The sequence below is a fragment of the Balearica regulorum genome, chromosome 19 (assembly GCF_011004875.1).
Source record: "Balearica regulorum gibbericeps isolate bBalReg1 chromosome 19, bBalReg1.pri, whole genome shotgun sequence".
Taxonomy (NCBI): Eukaryota; Metazoa; Chordata; class Aves; order Gruiformes; family Gruidae; genus Balearica; species Balearica regulorum.
In genome coordinates this window covers 8454343-8480376 of record NC_046202.1, presented here as the reverse complement: position 1 = coordinate 8480376, position 26034 = coordinate 8454343, and the positions used below count along the sequence as shown (strand labels likewise).

The 26034-nt window shown below is 43.1% G+C and overlaps 1 protein-coding gene and 1 long non-coding RNA gene across 4 annotated transcripts in view; one reads left to right on the top strand and one right to left on the bottom strand.

Annotated features, from left to right (window-relative positions):
• LOC142604503 (uncharacterized) overlaps window positions 1-26034 on the bottom strand; it is a 56022-nt gene that overhangs the window by 5876 nt on the left and 24112 nt on the right. Inside the window, exon 2 of the long non-coding RNA XR_012838364.1 lies at window positions 2703-2791. This is a non-coding gene — a long non-coding RNA (uncharacterized LOC142604503). The remainder of the gene's footprint in view (window positions 1-2702; window positions 2792-26034) is intronic.
• On the top strand, window positions 1807-21612 carry HSD3B7 (hydroxy-delta-5-steroid dehydrogenase, 3 beta- and steroid delta-isomerase 7). 3 transcript variants are annotated; one of them, XM_075771412.1, is made up of 7 exons: window positions 1807-2045; window positions 5953-6108; window positions 9041-9149; window positions 13356-13455; window positions 14344-14506; window positions 16878-17010; window positions 20610-21612. In XM_075771412.1, exons 1-7 carry the CDS (start codon window positions 1838-1840, stop codon window positions 20683-20685), a joined length of 945 nt encoding a protein of 314 aa, XP_075627527.1. In that variant the 5' UTR covers window positions 1807-1837; the 3' UTR covers window positions 20686-21612. The 3 variants fall into 3 exon arrangements, with proteins under 3 accessions (XP_075627527.1, XP_075627525.1, XP_010296087.2); XM_075771410.1 differs by having other exon boundaries at window positions 20574-21612; XM_010297785.2 differs by lacking the exon at window positions 20610-21612 and having other exon boundaries at window positions 15524-17015.

Here is a 26034-nt window from a genome sequence, read left to right as displayed (position 1 = left end):
ATTTATCCTGGGTTTTGCGTCCTAACACCTCCAACTCCGATACAGTTATCTTTGCAAAAAGTCCTTTGAGGGAAGGTGGTTCTGTTAATCGCTACTGTACAGATTGGGAGTTACAGGATAAAAGGCTAAATTAATTTCGTGGGACATTTGTGGCTGTGCTGGTCTGCCAAGCACCAAATTAGCATCAGGGCCATGTTGGTCTCCAGGCCATTATGGCCACCGATTGTAATGACAGCAAGGGGAACCGGCACTTTTCCTAACGCTTAACACAGCACAAGAAAAATGGCAGGATTGAACAGATTGAACTTCTAGCAAGAGCTGATTAAAAGAAAAATATATACTCATAAGCGAAACACACTCTTTGAATACACGGCCTTAACTCTTCATTAGCCACATGCTCAGCAGCAAGTTGCTACACAGCTTCCTTTTTAAAGACAGACGAGCATTCCCGCTGTATTACAAATGGCTCTGACAATGTTGTTTTCTACATTCACGCAGTGGGCATTGCTCTCTGCGTTTCAGCCTGTTGTATGTGACGAGGGAAGGGTACCAGCAGTACCCCCGCCCCAGTGCAGCCTGAATCAGCATCTGTAACCCATGCTTGTGGACTGGGGGACTGGGGAACTGGGGCTGGGGCAAGCAGTGATCCTGATACGGGATCAACACTATGGCCGGAAAGGCAACTACTGTGCTGTACATATTATATATTACCCTATTTACCATTGCTACCTCTCTTAGGACAGCATGTCTACAGTTCACCAAAAACAGTGACAAGTTGGTTCAAAGATGGATTGGAAAAAAATTGACTACTCCAGCTTAAGAAAATAATTTGCTTGGCATCAAAGACAGACTGGTAGCTGATCAGGCCTGACCTAGTTATATCTGAGACTCTTCATGAAACAGGCAGAGAGAAACAACCATGCCAGAGGGCAGTTCTTCCCTCACCACATCCCAATCTTAGGACATGATCAAGCACCCTTAGACAAAGCTGGCCCCATTTTTTTTTTATCCAAATGACAAACTGAATAGCACACATTCTTTACAGCCTAGCAAGGAAAAGGTATATTAGCCACTGTCTGGCAGATAAAACACAACAGTGCACTCTTTTAACAATGTTAATAATCAACCATTGTAACAATTTGCCAAAATTTTGTGGTAGAGCTACTCCTAGACATTTTTCAAATTGAGAGAGGACTTCTTCCACCTAAATATATGTGGGTGGGTGTGTACATATGTATTTCTACTCAATTCATTCAGGAGAGCCATATTAGATAATCAAACTGGTAGCGTCAGTGATCATAAAGTTGCAGATGACCTTTCCTGACCGTGCCTGTTTTGTGCCCAATACAGCTCAGCACTGGATTGATCTGCTGCTGTACACCATCTATACAAATTCACTAGTGCACAGCAATGAGATCTTGGTAGCTTCACACTAAAAGCTGGCTGCCCTAAGCACATCTCTAGGACACATCATCTTTGTGCAGCATCCAGAGAGATCCAGGCTACATCGACTGACACCCGGCCCATGGGAAAGGGCTATCCAGGATGGAAAACTTCTGGCATCAAAATTTTGGCCTGAGACTGGCCACAAACCAAGGCAAGCTGGAGGTGCCCCGCAGATCACAGGCCACCGTGGTAAAAGGGAAAGGCTGAGTCAGAGCCCAGAATTGGCCTGTGCACAGCATTGGTATGTGTGTTACTGTCACTTGTGTGACTCTGCCAATGAAAACCTGATTTATATATAACTGGATGGAGTTAATGTTCAGCCGGTAACATTATATGACAGCTAAACTTTAGACTTAGTTCAGAAAACATCTGGCTGAGAGATTAACAGTGCATGATAGCATCTTGGCAGCAACCTTCTCTCTACTCCTCGACCACAAAAACATCTTCAGAAATGGATGGAGCCTGGGTCTACCTGGTGACGGGAGGATGTGGTTTTATTGGGGAGAAGATTGTAGAGCTCCTGTCTCAACAAGATGATGTCAAAGAAGTCAGAGTTTTTGATTCAGTAGCAAGAAAAGAAGTAGAAAAATTCACTACAGGTAAGAAAAGGGCATCAGCTTCTATTTAGCAGCTATAACCCTCCTGTTCCAGACAGCTTGTATTATGTTGGAGATGCTACAGTTACAGGCATGGGGTAAGAACCACGATTAAATAGACTGGATGAAGAATAACTTCCAGCTCAGAGAGGTTTTTCAGCATAGGACTAAATCAAAGCAAAAAGACCCACAGTGTGTAACCTCAAGAGATATATCACAAGGAGGATCTAAGTCCCCGCTCAGGGATCAGTTGTAAGGAGCAACATGCATACAGAATACCTGACATGGGAACTTGGCTACCCAGTTGCTTCTGCTGAACCAGTCTGACAACAGCAAAGGGACAAAAAACATGCTCCTGAACAGCTCCAACCAGTTATTGATTCTGAGAAAAATAACCAAAAAACCCAGACAATAATAGAATCAAGCTCAGCATCTGCTGCAGATATTGTGAAATAAATTACAGAAATAGTTGAGAGAAACCTATAATAGCCCTAGTACATAAAAAAGGAAGAGGTGAGTCACAGTAAACACACTCAAAGATATTAAATTAATCCATTTGATCATATTCTGAGAGCTGCCTTCTGATGTTTCACCAGGGTTGATTACAGTGAGATATGTTGGGGAAAAGCAACCTGTTTTACTGGATTTGAGAATACTCACCCCAAACAAGCCAATGCAGCTCACAGTGCTCTGCATGGTTAATGGTGGGCTAGAACTCCCTCTCTCCAACTGCCCAAATCTTCAGCCTGCTTCAAATGAGAGAGGAAAAAACAATAAGGGAGATCCTATCTGGGAGACAGCAATAGAAAAGAGGTACACTTAAAGCAAGTTAAAAGACTCCCAGGGAAATACCGCTATCAGAAACCCTCCCAGTGATGATGAATGTACCAGACTAGTTTCCCCAGACTTCAGGCAGCCGATTGCCTTAAAAGCACCCATAATTGAAAAAAACAAAACTGTTTAAACCTTAAGGAGCTGCTACAATCTCTGCTGCAGGAGAGGTCTGTGGCCTGACACCACAGCAAATTGCAGAAAAACCAGGCACCAGCAGCCCTACGGGACCATCCCAACCAATCCCCTGTTGCTTTTGCCCCAAGGCAGAATCAGCTCAGCCAGACGTTGCCAGATGTTTTTCTATCCTGTCCCCAGGCCACCTCAGGCAGCCAATTTCTGCACCGTCAGGCCATTACTGTTGGTACAGTCTAATCTGCAATTTAAGTCCTTGATTTCTCATCTAACCTTACAGGTAGAATAGGTTAATAGTTTCATTTTTTACAACAATCTTCATGATTTGAAAACCACCTCCCTTTCCACTTCATGCTGTTTTTTTCCTTTAGGATAAAACAACTCTCATGCGCTCCTCTCTCCACAGGTCACACTTTCTCTATCTCTGGGCACTGGTGTTGCTCTCCTCTGGAAGAGGGACACCCAGGTTAGGACAGAGAGGCCAGCTGTGGCCTTCCCAGTGCTGAGTAAAGCTGAGGGATTGATTTCTTCTGTCCTGCAGACTATTCTCCTATTTGTACCTGTCAGCACAATTATGCCTTTTTCACAGCTGCAAGACTCTGCTGACAGGTGATAGCTCCTGAGCGGCCCTGGCCCAATTTAATTCTTTCACGAAGACCTGCTCCCTCTTCCCTACTAAGCCAAACAACTTCTCTTCGTCCCTATCAAATTTCACCTTTTTTTTTTCCAGACGCTATTAGTTACGTTCAGCTCGTATTCTAATCCTCCAGTGTACTTCCACTCTCCCCCAGTCTGATGTTATCTGCTGATTTAATGAACAAATCTGCCAGATTCTTGATGAAAACAATAAAAAAGACTCAAATACAGCAATAAGCCCTAGAGAGCCCCAGGGCAGCCACCTACCACAGCTGGCAATTCCCTGGGAACTGTAATTCAGCCAGCTTTGTGCTCACCCTAATGTGGCTTACTTAGACCAACTCGCTTATGAGAATGACGTAGAGTTTCCAAAGCCCTTCTAAAGTCAAGATAGATGACCTCTACCTGTTCCACAATATCCGTACAGTCTGTTAACTTGTCATAAGAACAAAGGAGATTTATCTGACTTGATTTGTTCTTGACAAATCCATGTCAGCTGCTTCTATTCTCCTTATTATCCCACAGGTCCTCACACACATGATGTCTAAGTGTGTGTTCCTGAACTTCCTGGGGTTGAAATAAAGCCGTTCGGTAATTTCCTGGCTCTTCTTTACCTCCCTCCTAAGCACAGGCATTTCATTTCCTCTACTACAGTCTTCCAGTGCCTCCTCCAAAAGTTCTCCAAAATAGCTGATAAAGCAAAAAAGCTCCAGTGACATCCAGCACCTCTTTAGTAGCCCTGGATAAACTTATCAGGCCTTATCAATCTGAAAATTTCTCATGGTTGCCTTGTATTGTCCCTCGGTTTGGCTGAGCTCTCATCATTCTCTTGCTGGTCTTAATTGCACCTGCTGCTTTAAGACAGGTGAGGCAAAAGAGACTGTTTAACACCTCAACCCAGCTGCTGATGGGCTTTCCCTCACCACCAAGTAGCAGCAAACCCCCCCACCACGAGGCTGCTGACATCCTGCTCCACCTCTCAGCAGGAACATCCTCCTCTGCATTCTGGTCCTCCATGCAAGTGTATTCCTTTGCTACCTGGGCAATGCCTTCTTTCTTTTCCCCCTCTAGTCTCACTGAATCAACTCTGTGCTTTAATATTAAATTAATTTAATATTAAAACTCTTATGAGCTAGTCCATCAAATCTTGGCTGTGCTAATTAAGAAATCAGTTTGACCCTTCTGTAAAACTTCTGTCTCTTCCTACATCCCATGCTTCTTAGCAAGTGCTCAGCTGGCTGACCCACTATCTTGAATTTTGTCCCTCCTTTAAGTTCATGAGGAATAACCCCGTACTTTCCTCACCCTGTCCTGGTAGTTGTTCACCGAAGGTTTCCATATCATAATGCTCCCACGGCTGGAATCATGGACCTTTCCCTGAGCTGCTCATGTGCATGACCCTTCAGAAATCACTACCCTGTTCCCTGGCCACATGGGGCTCTCCAGAAAGCCACCAGCCCAGGGCAGAGGAGACATCTCCTTCCCAAAGCAATCCTGTGACTGCTACTGCTGCCTGGCCTATTACAAAAGCCCCAAGGAGTACAGCTTCCTAACCCCAGCTTCTTGCTGGCCTATTCCCAACTACAGAAAAGGAAAAAGGGAAAAATCCTGCTTAAATGTTGCAACGTTGTCTCAAAGCAAGAAAATTAGCAGGAGCGCCAACAGTAGCCGAGTATCGAACAGCTATTTTGAGGGAGGTGTGTGGAGGGGAAGACATAGGAGAAATAAACCCTTCTGAATGGCTCAAAGGGAAGAACATCCTATGAAACTTTTTAACCTGTTACATTATTTTCCCTTCCCATCTATAGTATTTGCAATTTAAATAATGCTCTGAGCAATGTCCCTTAAGCTTGCCTGGTTTTATTCCCAGTAAGCTCTAAAATTCTTCTGTCTTAAGGAAATTGTCCAGCCCAGCTTCACTCATTCACGCGTCCAGGAGCAAGTCCTGTAACCAGCTGCAGCTCTGGGCCAACGCTCTCCCATTCTTGCTCAGCACTATCCTTGGGTGCATGCTAGAGATTTGCAATGACAGACACAGTTATTCTGACCCACAGTTGGTGCAAACTGCCAAAGCGCTGTGCTGAATTAAACCAGATGCAGATCTGGCTTCTTGGGGTTCAAAAATAGGGATGTATTTTCCCTTAGTGTGATGTATTCAAATAGCATAGTCATTAGTTAAGCGTGTGCTTCAGCTTGCCATGCAGAGAAGAAAGCTTTCCAAGCAGGATCCTCATTCTGAAAGAAGGTGAGGATGCTGATTTGTATTTTTTCCCCCCCCTGCATCTATGGTTATATTATTTTTCTCCAGCTACCACTCATGTGACAGTGATGAAAGGAGACATTCGAGACTACAATCTGCTCCTTGCTGCCATGCGGGGAGTTCACGTGGTTATTCACACAGCTGCTATTGTGGACTACAGAAACACTGTGCCCTTTTGGGAAATGAGAGCTGTCAATGTTGGAGGTAAGCTCTTTAAAACAAGCAATTAAATAGAGCCTTAAATTCACACTCCTTGGTGTAGTCATACAAGATGCTATGACAAATATATCCGCTCTGATTTAGCACTCCCTTGTCCCCTGAATTTCACATGCACCACTCTGCTACGGGATGAGAAAGGTGCCCAAGACCTTTCCTTTCCAGCGGGGAAGTTTCTGCCTTTGCCCCTCTGTCCTTGCTCAGGGCAGGCCATGCTCCTCCTCTCCACTGTTCTTCATCTTAGGAAGTCAAATCTGGAGCCAGTTACTGTATGGGCATTCTGGTCAAGGGTGTAACTTTCACTAATAGTACTGAGGTGATCCAGAACATGCCTATAGTGGTAAAAAACTGTTTCGTATGTGACAAGGACAGCAATTAAAAGTTAACTCCTGTTCTAGATAGCTTATAGCTTTCCCAGGGATTTCCAGGGAGAAAAATCTACCCTATATGCCAGTGCAAGACTACACCAGTTGAACTGCACCCATGCTATTTAGGGAGTGCTGTTATTTTAATTATAGTCACAGTTCACAACTATTACATGTCTACAAGCTACACATAACTGAGAGCTCCACAACACATTCTTCCTATCACCAAGAGCCGATTTCATGTTAGATGCAAGATCTCCTTAAAGAAAATTTGTTCATAAATCTAGGAAATAAGCACAGGCTATAAAAATAATGAAATCCCTATTACAGCAGCAATTCCAATGGCACCTCAGGCTGTTAGCTACTCAAATAGTTGTTAACCACAAGGAAGGGATTTTATATATTTTTTATATATATATAATCTCAAACTCAATTACAGCTTAGGGCTCCTGCTATTTGCCCATGCATTCAAGGGCAACATTTAAATTCCATCCTTCTTTTCATTGCTGTAGTTGTTTTCAAAACCAGATACTTTTAAGAGCCTGTGTTGTGCATATGTACTGAGAATATTCAGAGCCTGAGGCTACCCACTGCCTTTTAATGGCTTTGTGAGATCTTCCTCTTCATTGTCTGCTTGCTATGAGCGAGGTACTTTAGCTAGTGAGGATTTTACAGATAGCAGTGAACATTGGGCAACTCCCCTATTCAGCAAACCAAACCTCTTGCAGATGTGTGTGACATTCCCAGAAAACCACACACGCAAAGTTTTTTCCAATGTGACTGGTGACCGAGTGTCTCTTTGAGGAGCACAGTTTGAGATGTCTTAACAGGAGCCTTATTTTCGCAGTCAAACTGTTTGTATTTCTGCCTCCCCTTGCATGGCTTCATGTAGCCCTCCCTACAATGAGGCTGCTGCCCTCACTAGGACTTCTCAAAATCTTGAATTGAGAGATTAGTCTAAAGTTTTCTATTAAATCATAGCAGGTAAAAGAATAAAAATGAACTGTGTTTGATACCTGCTGTAGACTTCATGAAAAAAAAAAAAGAAAGAGGGTCAGGACAGGTCAACTATAAAATCCTCTAGCTGGCTCCTCTCTGTAACTCAGGCCACAGAAATTCATTCAGTTACTGCTTTAAGACTAACAATTTGTGGCTAAATTGGACTATGCCTTTTCAAAAGACTTTTTGCCTCGAATTAAGGACTGCAAGTTAATGGGCTATCATGTCTTTCAGCAAGCCATAACAATGCTGAAGAGTATTAGTGTGGCTATGGTTAATTATTGTTTCTGGCAAAAATTTACATCTATCTTCTGCTTTGATTCTCTCCTCTGTTTCAACCACTGGCTGCCAAATCCTGTTACAGCCTTGTTGACTAGATTGAAGAGCCCTCTTCTACAAGAATTATTTTTTCCATCTACCCACTTAAAGACTTTTTAATCTGCTTTTTGTTAAGATGAATGGATTTTAACTCAGCTGTTTCCAGTGATGTTTCTCAACAGGGGTTCTCAGTTAACTTTACATATTGTGATAGGCTCACAGAGAAGTAAATTGATTCTTTCCCACCAGGTCTTTCTATTGATTCATGCCCTCTGAAATTATCCTGAGCTCAGGATTTCCTTGATAATATCAGATTATGCCCTTAACAACAAAGAGACCAGAGAAATCACAAGCCCTCCCCATGCAAGATCTGCAGTAAGGCTCAAGGGCAGAGCGTGATTAGCCAGGTATAAACAGTATGGAGATTTCCAGAAACCAACCCTATGAGCAGCTTCCTTTAAGATCTGCCTCATCAGATTTGAAGGCTCACTGTGCGCAACCATGGTTATGCTGTAGTCATTGAGGTTCTCATAGAATCAACTTGAATCAAAATCATGATGAATGCAAAGACCATCCCTACAATAGTCATGAATCATTTAAACCCACCCCCTCCCCCCCTAAACCCCAACCAAACAAAAAATACACATGCTCACCCGTAGGTTCAGCCAGAGCAACCTTTCTTAAACCAAACCATGCTTCAGATTCATCTGGATTTCATGTGGAGTTGTAAGCTGCCCCCACTACTTTATTTAAAATTCTGCAGCTATCAAGAGTCTGATGCAATGATTTTCACCCTACAATCATCTTGCAGAACTTGTGTAGAGTAATATATGCAACTAAAACACCAATCCTTTTGCCAGAAGGCTGCAATTCACCATTTGACAGTCTGTCCATGAATCAAAAAAGATGGAAAACAGGGAGTTTTGCTCTGCTGAGCTGTCAACTTCCTTTTTGTTAGCAACTATTAAGTCCAACTTAAGTCAGTTGTCAATAGCCATAGAGGTTAAGCCACATTATAGCTATAGATGTCACTGCTACTCTCATGTTATAAACCATCCATTCCTGTGCAAACACACCTGAGGAACTGCAGCCTTGACCTGTGACTTTACATATTTTTCAGCCACAAAAAGATGGATCTGTTCAAAGTTAGAATCCCAAGCCTGGAAATCTTCTTTGATTTGCACAACAGGAATCAAGGCAAGGTGTTTAATGTTTGTCCTTCCCAACCTGCCCCACAGGTACTGAAAATGTGTTAAGGGCCTGCTGTGTCCTGAACATCCCATATGTTGTCTACACAAGCTCCATTGCTGCGGTGGGACCCAACACATCGCATGAGCCCATGTTCAGGTAAGGCTAAGCAAATCTCCATCACTCTGGATTTCCAGTTAAACAGCAATGAAACTGCAACCAGATGGAGATTTTTGCTGCGGCTGCAAAGACAACAAGTGTTCCCCTTCTTGTCTATTCCTCTTCTCTTGAAAATCCTTCTTTGCTGCTCTTTGCTTTCAGGAACCACACCACTTCCTAACCTAAACCTGACCAGTAGCGGATACCACTGATTGAGAGAGTTGGTGGAGAGATGTATGACCCAACTGCACCTCCAGGCTGCTCCCTGAATGTGCAGCCCTGCTCCTCTAAGCCCTAAAATCAGTTGTAGATGAGGTCCCAGGTGCTAAGGTTTGTGATATAGTGAAGTTGTATCCTGCTGTTGGGTCAGAGTTTTTGGTCTCCCCTCATGCTGAGTCAATCCAAAGGGTAGGTGATGCTCGACTGTTACCAACCCACTCTCCCTCCTCTTTTCAGCTCCATAGGGAATTGCCAGGAAGCCTGTACCCAGCTCCTACTATCAAACATGGTCAAGTGTATACGGACTATTTTAGTACTATCTCAGAAGTTAGTTAGTTGGCCGCATAGTCTTAAGTGACAGATCTGTTTGGTGTGAAGTTGCCCTGCAGTATTCATGTGTAGTTACACTCTTCTGTGGCCTGGATCTGACCTGTGTATTGCACCATTCTATCCCTCAAAATCCTTTCTCCTGGCAATATGTTTACCAGGGCTAACTCCTGGACTTCACACTTTTGGGCATTATGCTCAACCCATCTGTTCTGTGCGTCGCTCCTATGAGACTGACCCACAGATCCAGAAGAAGCAGAGCTTTAGAAAACCTCTTGTGGCAAAGGTGGGATTTGGAGCAATACAAAGACTGTGGTCAAAATTACGATTTGGAGGGCTTTTGGGGTTATAGATCTTTGATATCCAGAACTGACTTTCGCAATCAGCTGAAACTCCTGCTCAGGACTCAGCATCTGGATACCTCTTGTATTCATGGGGCAACATGTTCACCTTGAGAACAGGGCTGATATTTCTGAAGAAACCTAAAGCTGAGCTTTTAGGTTAAATTTGAAGTGGAGATAGCTGCAGTCTGATACGTACCATTGTAAGGCTCCTTGCTGATTACAAGCATGGCTGTAGCCATACAGGCTGCCCAAACCGTGGAAACTTCTCTGCAAGGAGAACTGGCTCAAAGTCAAGTTTTGTCTCTAAAGGCAGCCAATCTAGACACAGCTGGCTTCAGTCATATGGCTCTAGAAATTCGAGCCCAGCTAGAAAATGCTGCTTAAGACATAACTTTAAATGACCTACAAGCCTAAATTTCATAACTCACAAGTAAGCTAAGGCATAACCTAGTTGTTTTGAAAAGTGTTTAAGCACCCAAATGCATAGAATAAAAGTCTGGCTTCTGAAAAAAAATGCATGAGAGCAACAAACCTCAGTTCCCTTGGGACTATGAGTACTAGACGCTCCGTGCCACTGAAAAGCTATGGAATTTGGTCATTAGCATATCTAAATAATTTCTAAAAATGAATGTGGATACAGGCACATCCTTGTTAGTATTTTAGTCCTGCGACTTAAGAGATAGATGTGAATAGATGTCTTGAAAAATCTACCCAAACCTTGCCTGAGAGGACAGCCCTTTCACTTGTAATGATGGCACCAACGGGTGCAAGCAAAAACCCATCCAGGCTGATGCTCACAGAGCTACACATGAACATCCTCTGCCCACCAATTCCTGATGCTTCCCCACCACAACTGCAAATGAAACCACCACCTACAGCATTTCATTCATTTTGTACAACACAATCAGGTTCTTCCATGATGCTGAGAGAAAGCCTGAGAGAGTAGTCCTCATTCTCCAATGATTTTCATTTTAAACTAAGGGAATTACAGAATGCAAAATGCGAGATGAGTCAGATCCTCAGTAAAAAATTACACCACTTGTCTCAATAGGGAGCCCAGTGATGACTGGAAGGCAACATAATATGGCTCTGTTTTCCAGGCTGAAAGCACAGGTGATGTGGCTTTCCCCTTCCTCCTCATCTTCCCCTGTCCCCAACCAATCTGTTCTGCTCTTCTCCCTCACAGTTCACGATCCTGCCTGCCTGCCTTTTTCTTTTTCTCTGTCCCCCTTCTCCAGCATTCCTCATATAATTTTATTTAACTCACTTTTACGTGCTTAGAAATTGACACAGACAAAGCACGATTAGTCTCTGGACAGGGTGATGGGTGCAGGGATAATGCTCACACCTCAGCATCCGACAATAATAGAAAATGCCTCTGTCAGTCTCAATCCCTCTGAGACAGCCACCGCTGAGATACCTTCTGACAATGCTGCTCCAGTCTTATTAGCGTTCAGTTATCTGTGATCGTTTTGAAAAGCAAGAGCATTATGCTCAGCTCTTTGTTGCTACCGAGCTTCAAAAGGGGTGGGGGAAAGCAAACACAAGCAGAGCTCTGCAGCCCAGGAACAGCAGGCAGGTTTGCCCCTTTGTGAAGCTGCTGCTTTTTAAAAGCTTTGCATGGCAAAAAATAAATTTGGATTAAAAAAAGAAAGCAATTAAAACTAGAACTTCTAGGTACACACACCCCCCCTTCCCAATTGTCTTGGGCCTCTGCTAGGCTTGCAACAAACCACGCACGATCTTTTGTCTTGCTTGTTTTCTGGTTTGTCTTTTCCTCATCACCGATAAATACAGGGAAGGGGAGGAGGGTTTTGTGATAAAAGCCCAGGGTGTGCAAGGAGGCTGTATTTCTGATGCTCCTAATTTATTTCTGTTGCTGTGGGACAAGGTGGCCCTGATCTCAGCTGGGATATCTGACACACACAATACTAGACTGCCAAACAGGCAAGTGAAAGGCAACAGCATTATCCACATTTTACACATGGAGATCTGAGCATAGAAAAGAGCAAGCAAGTTGCCCAAGGTCAAACATGGAGCCTGAGTCGGAGCTTGCTCTCCTGAGGCCCAGTGTTTGACAAAAAGACCGCTGCTGCAGATTTGTTGCATGAACTCATCACAGGCTACTTAACCCTTCCACGAGGTGCATCTGGTCCCCATGTGCAAAAGGATAATTAATTCTCCATTGCCCTGTCTGGGGGTACCCCATGCCTGGCAGAGTCTGGTGTTTGCCTAGGGTGAATTTCTCCAGGAGAGCAAAATATAGAGTAAATTAATTTAAAAATGTGAAGAAAGTATCCTGCAGCACGTGGAGGGAGAGAGAGCCTATCCATGCTAGTCATGGCTGCAGGGGAGCAAGCGGCCACACGGATGGTCCTTCCCAATGCTTCAAACAAGGTTTCTTCACTCCCCGGCTCCTCCAGAGCCCACTGAATCTGCTTAACCACATCCTGCAACGGACTAATGTTGATCTAGAACCACTGGGACAAAATGCCAGTGCCCTGGTGGGGAATAGAGTTGCTTTCTTGGTTGTCCCTGGAATTATTTCAGGGCTTGTGAGGCCAGTTACAGGTTAGATCCCCTGGGCTTTCCTTCTTGCAGCTCTAAGTTAGGAGGCTGAGGAGCAGGTTGTCTTCCATAGTGGCAACCAAGTATCCCTAGAATGGATGCAAGCCCTGCTTGCCCTTAATCATGAGTCCACTTCTTTGCTTTTCCCCTCGAGCATAATCTGCTAGGAGAGATGAAAGAATAATCCCAGCACAAACCCTCTGATTGCATGTCTTCCAGGAGATCACTAGCAGCTCTATCACATCACTGGCAAATGTCTCCCAACTCTAATCAACTCTGTGAGAAAATAAAGCAGCAGCTTCTCCTTTTAGTTTACGGCTCATGACAGGTTTTTCTCAGCCTCTAATGAAAAGACGAAGTAGGGTTGCTCTCCTTTTCATCCCCTCCATCTTCTTGTGTTCTTTCCACCTTGTTCAGCCATTTATGAGTTGCTTAAAAAGGTAACTCCACTGCCTGCTAATTTGCCTGCCAGAATATTGTTTGCTTCAATCACACTATTAGACATAACCAAATCCAGCTCTCAGAAATCAAACCATCACCCTTGTGCAAACCTGCCTATGAACACCCAGAACCGCCTGGTATTTCTTGAGACCTTATTTCTCTCGAACTGAAACAAGGATCTCAGATTCCTATAACTTGCAGCCAGCATAAGTCCCTGAAGAGCAGGGATTGCAGAGTAAACCACAAATGTCTCCAAGCCCTGTACTCTACTCTATGGTCACTCACCGTCTCTCACAATCTATTTCAGAGGAAATGAGGACACCAAATACAGCGGGGAAGTGGAGCTGCCTTATGGGAAGACAAAGGCCATGGCAGAAAAACTTGTATTTGAAGCCAATGGAAAAAAGGTACAAAAGTCAATGGTAGCACCCATGGTATTACAGCACAGGATGGGTGGAAGGAGAGAGATGGTTAGAAAGACCCAACAGCTCATATCTAAGTGTGCGTCCAACTGCTGCCTTGACTTGATGCATAAACCACATTGCCCTAAGCTTACCAAAGCCTGATAATTCCCACATCATCAGGAAGCTGCCAAACTCTCGGAAGATCAAAGGGTGCTGCCCTTTGAGCCTGTGCTTTACAGGAATGTGACTTTGGAAAGAGCTATGTTAAATCAGGGCCTAAGAAATCAGGTTCACCTACAGGTTCATACTGCATAAAGGTGTAATTTTTAGATGTGCCTGAGTGATTTAAGAACCAAAAATACTAGTGTATCCAGAGTCAGTCACCCACCTAAGTTAGCTGGCTAGTCTTTTTAGACTCCCAGTACAGTCAGCAGACAGATGAGTTCTTCTAGAGGATGAAGCAGAATGCAAAAATGAGATGTGTCCTAAATCACTGCCTGGAGCATCTCTCTCCCAGTTACAGTTGGAGACCAGCCAGCTTAGCTGGCTTCCTCTGGTCCCTGATTTTGCTTGTTGCAAATACTCATTTATACATCACAACTGCAAAAGAGTTAATGCCACTAGCACCTTCCATCCAACGTCTCTCAGTGAGCACCACATGGGTGCAGGTATGCTATGAATAAAAAAAAATTTTTAAAAAATCAAACTAGGCACCTCCTTGCATTTTTAGGGACCCAAACCAGGCCCTAAGTGTCCAGAGCACCTCTGCAAATGTTCACTCCTCTAGCCCAATATTCCCAGGTTTTGGTTTTATCTGGCAAACCCAACATCACTGCAGAAGATTTAATCTCTGAACGCACCGCTTGCTAACATCCCTTCCTGATTTTACAGATGAGCAATGGCGGTAAACTCACAACCTGCATTATCCGTGCAAACACAGTGTATGGGGAGAAAGCAACGTTTCTTCAAGAGTTGTATTTGCTTACCAAAGCCAGGAACAGTGTGTTGAACTACCTAGAGCCTGAAAACACAGAACGTAATTACACATACGTAGGTGAGTGAATGACTGATCTCTCTGCATGGGGTGCTACCAGGCTGTTTTAGTCACAGGGCGTTTTACATGTCAGCTTAACCATAATCTTCCAAGATAGAGAGATAAGTATGGTGAATGAGCACAAATATTTTTATAACCACAAAACTTAGACTGGCTAAAAGAATTTTTTAAACTGTTGTTTATATTCTACTGTTTTTCCTGGGAAGAGTTTTCTTTTTTTTTTTCTTATCCTCAGCATAATGAAATTGTTGTTTAGACAAAAGTCAGTGGAAAAAGATCTAATTTTTCTTTTTCTAGGTAAATGTTTCACAGGATATATTGGGGGGGGGGGGCGGGGAGATCCAGGTAGTATTTTTTAAATGTTTTTGGTTTGAAAAGACACTTAATTTCTTCTTCATTAGAAGAAATTTAACTAACACTATTTGTACAATTCATTGATAAAAAGGCTGTACTACATAAGTGATTTTAGCAAGCATGAGAAACTACTCACAAAACCTACAGAAACAGTTTGTTGTGGTGTTGAATGCATTTCAGGAGAGTATAACTCACCATTAAATCATGTGGGGTTTTAGTTATTTCTATGCAGCTTACTTATATGTCTTTTTCCAAAAGTGCAGATAACAGTAGTTTGATAATGCTGTTACAGAAGAATCAGGCCTAGATAAATCAAGTGACTTCTTCAAAGGCTCACAGCAGAGCCAGGAATAAAACCCTCGAGCGCTGCCTCCCATTCATCCTGCTCTCACTACAAAACACTGCCCTTTCGCTTCACATGAACCAGTATCACAAGGCACATTAATTGTCCAGCTCAAAGGAGAGACCAAAGGTTTAAAGGATCTTGGAGGTCTGGATTAACTACTCACTCTCTCTACAGTACAGCTGAGTAAGACGATGAGTGCTTTCCCTACTTCACAGCACTGGAACCAGCAGATCCAATGCACTCATTCACTCCTACAGTAAACAGGAAAATGTAGCTCCACCCAAATACCTGTTTTTCTCCCCCTTTTATTTCTCCAGGGAACGTTGCATGGATGCATGTTCTTGCAGCAAGGAACTTGCAGCTGAAACCAGACTTACTTGCAGGACAAGTGTACTATTCCTATGACGACACTCCAACAAGAAAAGGTTTTCTGATCAGGCATCAGCTATTGTCCTCTGCGGACCCCTCAGTAAGACTAGGCTCACACACCCCTTACTGGAAGATGTGGTTAATGATACAATTGCACAGGATAATCAAGGTCATCTTGTACCCTTTCTGGAAGCCACAGCCTTTCCTAAACTTGCCTTTACTGAACACGATAGTCACCACCTTCTCCTATGAGACAGACAAAGCTTCCAGGCATTTTGGGTACAAACCCCTCTTCACCTGGAAAGAGAGCAAGCGCAGAACTGCAGAGTGGTTGAAAGCAGCTGCAGGGGACCTGGAACCCCCCCAACTTCATGAAAAGAAGAACTAAGCAGCATGTTTGGGGTAAGGAGAGAGCTTATCGCACCAGCAAGTTTCATCTGAACTTCACAACACACACAGATCTTTAGCAGAAATTTTGCAAACACTGAGAAATCCTGGCACAGAGAAAGAGCAAACTCTCAGGCTGCAAGTATATACCCTTGCCATGTCAACAACTCAGCTATTTTAAGTGTTATATGAAACATCAGGGTGAATTTGAAAGCATCCTCTTGCAGGTCTGTGCGCGTGGATGCAGGGCTTACTGGCCCCACTCACTCCCACGGTGCCACCACTGCACGGGGATCACTTGTGGGAGCAAGAGAGGCTCAGATGACAGATGGTGCACAGCAAACATTTTTCTGGTAAAATGAGTTAACCAGTTTTGTTCCACAGCCTGACGAGCCTCCGTCTCTTTCCATACACTGCAAACGGACTTGCCTCTCCCTTGCCATAGTCTCGGGCTGCTGGTGGGATAGCTGTACCTGGCTCATACACTCAAGGGGTCTTCAGTGATAATTTGAGGGAAGACAAGGAAAGCCCAATAAGTTCTTGCTCTGTTTTAGGGTTTAAGAAAAAAATAATTCCCTTTTCCAGAGCTACCTGTTTCAAAATGTTTCCTGTTATTCTTAAGATGTGAGTTTTATAACTGTTTTGAAATATTATCCCTGTAAAAAGAAACTTCCAATCTCTCGTGCTAACAATGTATGGGCTGACTTAATTTCTAATTGTATGGATGGATAACTGATGTCTACAAGCTTAGAGGTGGGATTCATACAGTTTGTAACTCAAATTCCCTTACCTCACAGCACTCTAGCAGCAAAGCAAAACAAATTAAAGCCCACGTTCAGCTGCCGCACTGGCAGACAGCAACTTCAGTGAAGGCCTTAGGGGCTGCATTTATGCTAAATAACGTCTGAACTTCAGGAGGAAGAGGTCATTTCAACTCATTCCATGGCACTGGAGCTACACGGTCCATCCGGGAGCAGAATTTCACAGATGATATTTTCCTAACACAGATGGGGCAGGCAATTCCAGAAGATTCACAGGAAAAGCTGTGGTTTGTATCAGTTTATCAGCTCCTCTATTTTTAAGACATACTGAGAGACTGGTAAACAGTCAGCAACAACAGAGGTTTCAGTTTTCACTTCAGCTTGGAGGAATGGGATATTTTTACAATACTAGTTCAAATCTAAAATTAATTCTGTTGGTATCACACTGCTGTGTTCTGTGAATATGTAACCACCTCTTGAGTTTTCCTACAGTTAAAGTGTACACATGCACAAAGCTTATTTTAATTACAAGTATCCTAATCCTCCTGGAAAAAGCAAGTTTCAGCATGGTATCCTTGATAGAAATGATCAAAATTCACTTCTTGTTAATCACAGTAATTACCCAGGAAAGAAAGCGAAACAATACAGTGTGAGTTGCCAAGCTAACTTCACCAAAATTCACACTCATAGGAGAATTCTTTGCAAAATGAGCTTACAAATAACAGATCATTTGCTGCAGTAATTCATTAATAATTTCATACAACATAAATTTGGAGGAAACTATTGCAATCTGCTCATAAAGAATTTGGGAAGGTGAAGTCATCCATCAGTTCCTTACCTTTTTCCTCCTACCATTTGTGCTGGGAGGTTTTTAAGAAAGAGAGTAATAAGATTGCTGGGTTTTCTATTTCACTAAAACCTCTCCTTGCAGTTTTTTGCCATTATTCAAATGGTAGATGTCAGCTTGCTAAGAATTTGACAAAAGAAATATACACCCAATTTCTCATGCGTATTGCCAGAGCATCGCCACAGTATAACACTGACCTCAAGAGGTTTTAATGCTTCCGAAACCTTGCGTTTATCTTGCCAAAAAAGAGCCACTGGGTGGAGCTGCAAGTCTGTGAGACAGGTACCCTCTCCTCAAGAGTTCCAGTGTTGCAACCCCTTTTGCTTTAGCTGTTTTTTAAAAGAATTGGAAGGCCTGCCCAGACAGCGAGCTGATGGAGGGAAGTGTGTGTGTGGGGGGGGTTGTCCTCAGTCTGTGGCATTTGGAGTTTTGGACTTCCTTGGCTGGATGGATGCAGCCATCATTTTATCTTCATGTAGTCATAAAATCAAAGAGACGGAGGAAAATATTTTTCCACTCAGAACTCGTTAGAACTGAATAAAAGTTTGCTCTCTAATTTTAAAAGTAGCATTAAATATGGCACTCTGACCTTCGAGAAAACTTGCCTAGGTAAAAAAGCTGACGCTTTCAGAGTCCTTCTGAGCACTTGGTCTATTCCTTTGTGGGATTTGGAGCTGCTGAAGGTATCAGATGGGACAGGTGTCAAGGCCCAAGAGTCTCCCAGAGATCAATGCTCTATAAGCTTGCCTGCTCTCAGAAACCTTGCTGGGAACCTCATCATGCTTTTGCTCCTATCCTGCTCATAATCACCTATGATTTTGATGCTTATCAGGATGCAGATGACATGCAGGATAAGGAGCAGGGATTTTTAAAGGTAGTTAAAGTGGAGGATTTATCAAAAGGATTTGAATTAGTTGGCTGCTTAGCTTTTTTTATACCTGCCCACCTCACAAGCTTTGACAAAAGCAAGTAGAGGATTCCCTTTCCCTGCTCATGGTAGAAAGCAGGGGAAAAAGTTAGACAGCAGAGCCTCTGTGCTGTTTTCCAAAAAGATGAGTAAGCTTCCTTTGGCTGCCCTGCATTTTGGCTCCTCCAAGCTAATGCTGCTGCAGACTTCCTGTTAGATCCTTGATTTTATCAGATTATAACTTGTTTTCTCCTGGCAATGCTTTAATTCTTTCTACTGCACTGAGTTGTCATTGGTTTTTCTTTTCAGGGTCTCAGCCCTATTATGTAACAGCAGCAGCAAAAAAAAGAGAAAAAAATATATTTCAGATCTGTTTCTACTTCTGGAGAGGAGCCTTTGTGCACAATTACTCATCCAAGAGATTCAGCAGGTATAACTGCTTCCCCCAGGGGCTCCATTATATAATTGGATTTCAGCCATACAAATTAAATCCTATCTTACCCCTTAGTTAAGCCAGGCAGTAAGTATTTAATGCTAATATCCCTGACAACTATTGCAGGGAGAAGCAGAGATGAAGTACAGAGGAGACAGATGCATGCTTTCTCTACCGGAGGAGCAGGGAGGATGAGCAAGAAGTGCATTCACAAAGACACCTGCTGTATTTTAAACACAGCTAAACTTCCCCAGCATGAGCCATGGCGGCTGCTAGAGTTGTCATCTGAGCTGGAATGTGGTTCTCCCTTCATTTTCCATCTTCCAATGTTCCCATGTGTGCACTGAGCATTCACCCCCAAAAAACACACACACACTTCAAAGAGTCACATGCCTAACCCTGTTTGAGTTTCTATGGAAGTCTCTGTTCTTGTGCAATGTCTGAAGGACGCAAGTTTAGTAATATTAAAACTCAAGCCAAACACACAAACGAGCAAAGAATCCCCAAATTAAAAAGGAAATCTCAACTGAGTTACTCATTCATCTGCATTTTCTGTTGCGTTCTGTCTTCTCCCGACATGTTTCTTTTAGACAAAGCCCTCTGGGCAGAGACCATCTCTTTTGGTGTCTGGTACATCAGTCACATAGTTAGTACATAGTAATAAAGGAAAATAGATTCATGGTAGGAGTTAAACCAGTCAGTCTGGTACTGTAATTGGAACATAATCTCATATTGACAGTATTTAACACAGGATGCACAGGGAACAGATGGCAGCATGCCAGGCCTCAATCGTTCTGCAAATACTGGAAAGATGTTTTCCAAGTCCAGCTCCTGAACCTCATCTCCGATGTCAGAAGCGCTACTTCCCCAAATGGGCCTAAATCCACTCACTAATCCTGGTTAAAGCCCAACACACCCATGTGCTCCTGAGTTTGCAGACAACCTGGCTAACAGTGTTTCTATTGGTAACTATCTTACAAACGCTTCAAGAGAGATTTGATAAAGCATCAAGGGCAAAAGTCTCCAACACCTGTTGGCACAAACACTCCCAAACCTCTCGATACCTTTCCCTTACAGAGATCTTGCCTGTGACATGACATGGAGCCACGCGCACTCTCAGTGTCACGGATGCCCACCAGTGTTTCACTCTGCTGCTTTGTTCATCTCTAAAAATCTTCGGTCATGCAATTAACTCAGCAGGGCATACTGACAATACAGAGTTGTTCCTTTCTCTAAGCCTAAAACACTAAGCTAAAGCAAGTGAAAGGAGAGGAAGCACATTTATGTCCAAGATGCAGCTTACGGTATGGAGTGAGACGGTGTAAGTGTAGACACAAACTCAGCTTTCCAAGGGTATTGAAAAAGTATACCGTGCTTCTTATAGCTGCTACAGGAAGTTTAAATTGATTTTTCTTTATTTCAGCAATTAATTCCCATTAATCAACTTACTGTACAATGCTGCACTATAATTCACAAGTTTTATGTATTATATGAATAAAATTGCACATATATTTTTATGTGATTTTCATTTAATTGAATTCCAAGGAGATTTATCTGCTGGGTTATTAATAAATCTTAATATGGCCTATAACACTCAATTGATATTTAATTAACCTGCAATAACTGCCTTGTAAAATGTAAATTAAATGCTTTATTTTTCCAGGCATATAACCTTAAATCAAATTCTTCATCCTACCAGCAAAGCAAAAAAGGAATGGGGAAAAAACAAGATTGCAGGCAATCAAACCTTAGACCTGAAAATATTTGATGTTTAAAGAGGTTCAAAGTGGAAACTGGATCCATGCTTTGCAACCAGTTCTCCTCCTGAGGAAGTACTTTTCCACTGTCTCCCCACCTTTAAAGATCACAAGAATCTGGATGGATTTAAATGAAACATCAAAATCTCAGGAGGCTTGAAGAGAAGTGAGAGGTGCCCATTATTAATAATAAGGTTGCAAATTCCCATAGGTATTGTGGTATTTGGCGTTTTTCTTAAAGTCTTGGCTCCTAAAGTCACATTACCAAATGAGAACGTCAATTTTCATTTAAAAATAAAAAAGGAAAGGTGTTAAAGCCCTTTGATAGGGGAAGAAATTTGCAAACTTGAATGTCAAAGACATGAGAACTAAGAAACAAAAATACATAAAATTTGATCCTTATCTTTAAAAGTATCACAACTTTTGAGGAACTTGAGATGTTTGAAAACTGGGAGGTGGCAACAAACGATCAAAACAGCCTTTACAAGAAAAGATGAGAACAGTCCAAATTATATTTTAAGATCAAACTGTTGTCCTCCCCTTCCCCTAGGAATTTACATAGATCTACATTAAATACTGCAAACTGCAACAACTATTTCTGATTTCAAAAGTAGGAGAGCTAGCTACCTTTGCAAAGTGATTTGAAAACTTCAGGAGAGTATGACTGTCTAAAATGGATGAGCCTATAAAGTTTTACTGCCATAGCATCTAAACTTAGTATATCTTTCTTTTTTTAATGCATGGAGCGGCCAATCTGTCTTACAATCTTTTATTAAATAGGGTATTTCCACCAAAGGGCAGTAACCCTTACTGTCTGTAATCTGTCTGCATTAGATCACTTTAAAAGGTATTAAATGAAAATCAAAAGTTAAATGTACCATGGATTTTAAAGGTGTCACAGCATGGAAGAATAAAAATGAAGAGAATGGATTCTGACTTGCAATGAATGAATGGAAATAAATCCAGATCTTCCGTAATGGAAAGCCTGTCCTCCCTTGCTGTTCATCCTCTCCAGTCACTCATTCACCACCCCGCTTGCATAAACTACAGCCAGTGAACCCCACTCAGCCTAACCAAGTGCAGTAATTCTACCCAGGAGCTCCTGAGGCTGAGGGATTTCTTAAACAGCTCCAGCGTGCCACGTAGCAGGAGGGTACATGATCCTGCCGTCCCGCAGTTACTCAAGGGCTCGCGTGAATTGCATTGCTTGGAAAAGCATTGCTGACTAGCCCAAATTTTGCCACTCTCACACTTTGCAAGCAGCTTAGCTGCTTCAGAAGAGGAGTACCCAGAGCAGGGAGTCAGCAGATGCAAGTGGCCTCATGCTCGCAGTAATTGACTGGAATTTTGCAGACCTGGGATTAATCCCCAGCTCCAGCATGGACTCACTGGGTAATTTAGAGCAGGTTTCTTCCTCTCTCTCTCCCCGCGTTTTATGATTTTGGCAATTGATCAGAATTAGTCTCCTCTCCTTCTCTTACCTTTCATCTTTTTAATGGAGGAGAACATATCCCACAAACGTGCTGCATCGGATCTGCTGTCAGCCATTGCTGGGGGGGAGCTGAGCCCAGCATGAGTCTGCAGACCACAGCTCCCTCCCAGGACAGCTGCATTTTACTCTACTGGATAAACGCTGACATGGTAGATTATTTTTTCCCTCAAAGTGGGTTTCTAATTGAGCTGAATCTAGCACAGCTCTCATTAAGGACTGACCATGACTGACAGTTTACATTTACTTGGGTAGCACTTTTTATCAGGCAAAGTCACCTGGGAGCTGCACCAGGAAGAGACAGAGAGTCCCATCTACACACAGACTACTCCTAATGATGCTCCTGCGAATTAAATCACAACATGAGGAACAAATGTAATGGATCAAAAATTGGGGAGCTGCAAGTTCTCAAAAGTGCTTAGGACTTAGGACCTGACAGGCTCCCCACAGAAATTTTAACACTGAGTTTAATAAAAGCAGAAGTGAGCCAAGTGTAGGACTGCTGGGGGCCCCTGTGTGAACAGCCTGTCTCTCAGGGATGTAAGAGCAGATTCAAACATTGCCTGAACTACTTCTCTCTGCTCTGCCCACTAGACAACAATCCACATGACTATCCTATAGTCACACCCATGTCTAGTCCTAAACCCCTTTATGATCATACCACCCTCCTCTTAAATCCCAGCTTCAATCTCCTTTCCTTTGAGAAACACACGAGGCTAAATACTCCTGACATTTCCATGATGCTCAAAGTCACCTTTTGTACATGGCTCTCACAGCAACAGCGTCAGTGGGAACAGAGGGAATTCACCTGCTTGGCAGATACAGCTGATAGCAAACCTGCTTCACAGCAAGCAACTGAAAAGCAAAGCCTCTACAGTCCTGCTGTTGCTGCTACCACTGGGAGTAATCCCGCTTACTTATATGGAGATGGGCACTGACTATGGGGGATCCTTAACAGAAGACAGACACAGCACTTGCAAGCTCTGCCTTTCTCAAAATTCACATCTGGAAACGAGCAATTGAGCAAGAACCAGCCCCACGAGACACATCTAAATCAGCCCATCTTAATATTGGGCACATGCTCTTAACTCGCACGTTGCTGTGCATTCAAATGATTAATGGTTCAATGTAAAACTCACGTAGCATTGTACAGTGGTACTGTAGCACATCACCTAGATCAATACACATGCCTTGCCCCAGGAGAAGAACTGGAATTTTTAAACCAAAGAGAATTAGGTGCCTGATTTCTATTACATTTCAAAGGGATTTAGAAGCTCTGCTCTCTCTCAGAAACCTCACCAGACTACCTTAGAGGCTGTACACATGCTTGACATGACACCAGATAATGTTTGTGGGCTATGGCATAAATGGGGATTACTGCCTCTGAAAAGGAGGACTTGCTGAAGTGGCTGTGGTTTAAGGAAGGATTTGAAAGGGGAGAGAAGTACAGAGGGAAGCTGTTCTAGACAGTAAGTCACATAAGAGAAGGCTTAAAAATCGAGAGCAGGAGGAAATGAAGGGATCTGAAAAGGAAGGGATTTGGGATGAGAGGAGGAGGAGGAGAAATGTCAGCTAGCAGCAAGATTACATGTGGCAACTTGTGAGCTCCTTCAGCCTGTCTTCATGGGGTGACTGGAGTGATGAGAAAGGAAACATGCACCAGTGAGCTTCTGGGCTGGCTGCAGGAGAAAAACAGGCAACCACACAGTCACAGTGGGAATAGAGGGAATTTGGTGAAATTACAACCCAGCTTGCTGGGATCACAGAGTAACTGATTGTGGTAACTTCTTACAGGCAACTCCAGCAGATATAGGGATCAAAATGCAGCCAGTGTGCATCCAAGCAGAGCGTGAGCACCGCGGCACAGGTGGGGAGAGGAGCAGTGTGGGAAGGAGCAGGAAGCTGAGAGGCGGTGAAGCTAGTGGGGTAAAATGGTGTAATGTTCAGTCACCAGACTGAATTAAACAGGACTGGCTCTGTTCATGGATTTTCCTGCACTAGTTTGCACTGGTTATCACAGATAAGCCACATTAATGCAACTCTCTTGTGATGTTGGGAAACCTCAATAATGGAAATTAACTTCTCTGTATGGGCTGATGAATGGAAATTACACAACCACTGTCCTATTTCCAAGAAGCACTGCAATGTTGAGTGGGTGCAGCCAAATTTAATAGCTGTTATCAAAATCAAGGAAAGGACTTCCATTCAAAAGGTAACCAGAAGAAAAGCAAGGACTTCGTAGTATTGCACAACCACAACAACTCTGGACTCAATGCCAACAACAGTAACTCCAATGCTGGAACAATGTACCAGCTTAGTGATTTGACATGCAGCCAAGGGCCTTACAAAATACCTCCAAACAGTTAATGCAAATCCATATTACCAGGTCTATTAATGGCCTGTCATTGCCTGTCTGCGGATCACCGTTTTGTGCCAGTAAGCTCTAGATTTCCTTAATCAGTTATCCTTAACTGACGTTTCTAGCATTCCACGAGGTCCTAAAAGCAGGAGGACCAATCTCTTTTTTTACCCATTGAACCACCGTTATCATCAGACTCGCCATTCCCCCACCCTCTGGCCTCAGTTTCCTCTTCCACACAACAGGGACATGGTGGTGTACCTTCACTGGAGCCACAGGACATTTGTGTCCAACTGTTTTCAGACCTGGACGTGAGTTGAGTAACTCAAGCAGACCTGTTATTTCGATTTTCTTATTGCTTCAATTAAAATTTTAAACTGATTCCTACAATCTTTCACACACATGACAAAATGATCAAAAGCCGTTTGCAGCTGGTTTTAAATGTGCGCTAGACTCTACTGAAACCTAGTGTTTCTGCCCCATTTGCAGAGGACTTGGCAGGGAGGACAGGAGAAAGACTGCATTTCCCTTGTCTTGGTTCCCTTGTCTGTTAAAGTGAAACCTAAAATACTCCCCTCCATTTTGGATCAATGTCACATAACCTCATTTCCTCAGCTTAAGAAAAAGCCTTAGATTTTATATGTTGCACTAAAATATGTCAGCACCGTTAGGTTAATAAACAGTGCTAAATCAAAACCAGGCCCCAGTTCGTAGATCATGTGAGCTATGTCAAACACGGGGAGTGATACCATAGAAGAGATGTAATGGACAGCCTCCTTAGCCTGGTTTTTATGGCTGTGAAAGAGAAAAACCTGGTGTTCAGTCACTTTTCATTCACCAGAGGCTGTCACACAATCTCTCACAGCTTTTTGGGTTATGTTTATTTTTCCTGGGGTTCCCAAGACCCCCACCTTCTGATCCCCTTGCAAAACCTCCTATGTGACTACCTAAAGGACTAACCTGAGCTACAGCCAAAACTTGAAGCTTTTACTGCACATTAGAATCAGATCCTTACCTGATAAATCAGAATATCCCCCATCAATTTACACCCACAGAGGAAATAATTTTCACAATTTAGCAGAACAAAGGTTTGATTTTCTTCTCCGTGTTGACTTTTCCTATGAGGTGACTCTATTAAAGCCAAGAAACATCCCTCCCTCTCATTTGTCAGGAGGACATCCCAGCAGCTTGTCAGGCCGTAAATTCAGCACCTATGACCACCCCGGCTTGCAGCAACAGCCCCCCGCCACAACTAGGAGGCCACACTGCAATTCCTGTGGGGCTCCTGGTGAAATTAAAGGAATGAATCCCATCAGGCAATCGCCTCCTCAGAGACTGTCCTTGTTAGCAGTACCTCCTAACCAGCATCCTTAATTTTGGAGGAAAACAATCAGGAATGTGTCTTAGAGGCTATCCACACATGCTCGTGTTCAGAACTCCCATGCTCCTGATGACCAGCATGAGTAGACACACACTGAGACCCCCAAGCAGACAATTACTGTCACTCATACCTGAAACA

Coding starts and splice junctions, on each gene's coding strand:
- HSD3B7 (XM_010297785.2), top strand. CDS start 1,838: ATGATAGCATCTTGGCAGCAACCTTCTCTCTACTCCTCGACCACAAAA. Junction 2,046..5,952: donor AGTAGAAAAATTCACTACAG/GTAAGAAAAGGG, acceptor ATTTTTCTCCAG/CTACCACTCATGTGACAGTG. Junction 14,507..15,523: donor ACGTAATTACACATACGTAG/GTGAGTGAATGA, acceptor TTATTTCTCCAG/GGAACGTTGCATGGATGCAT.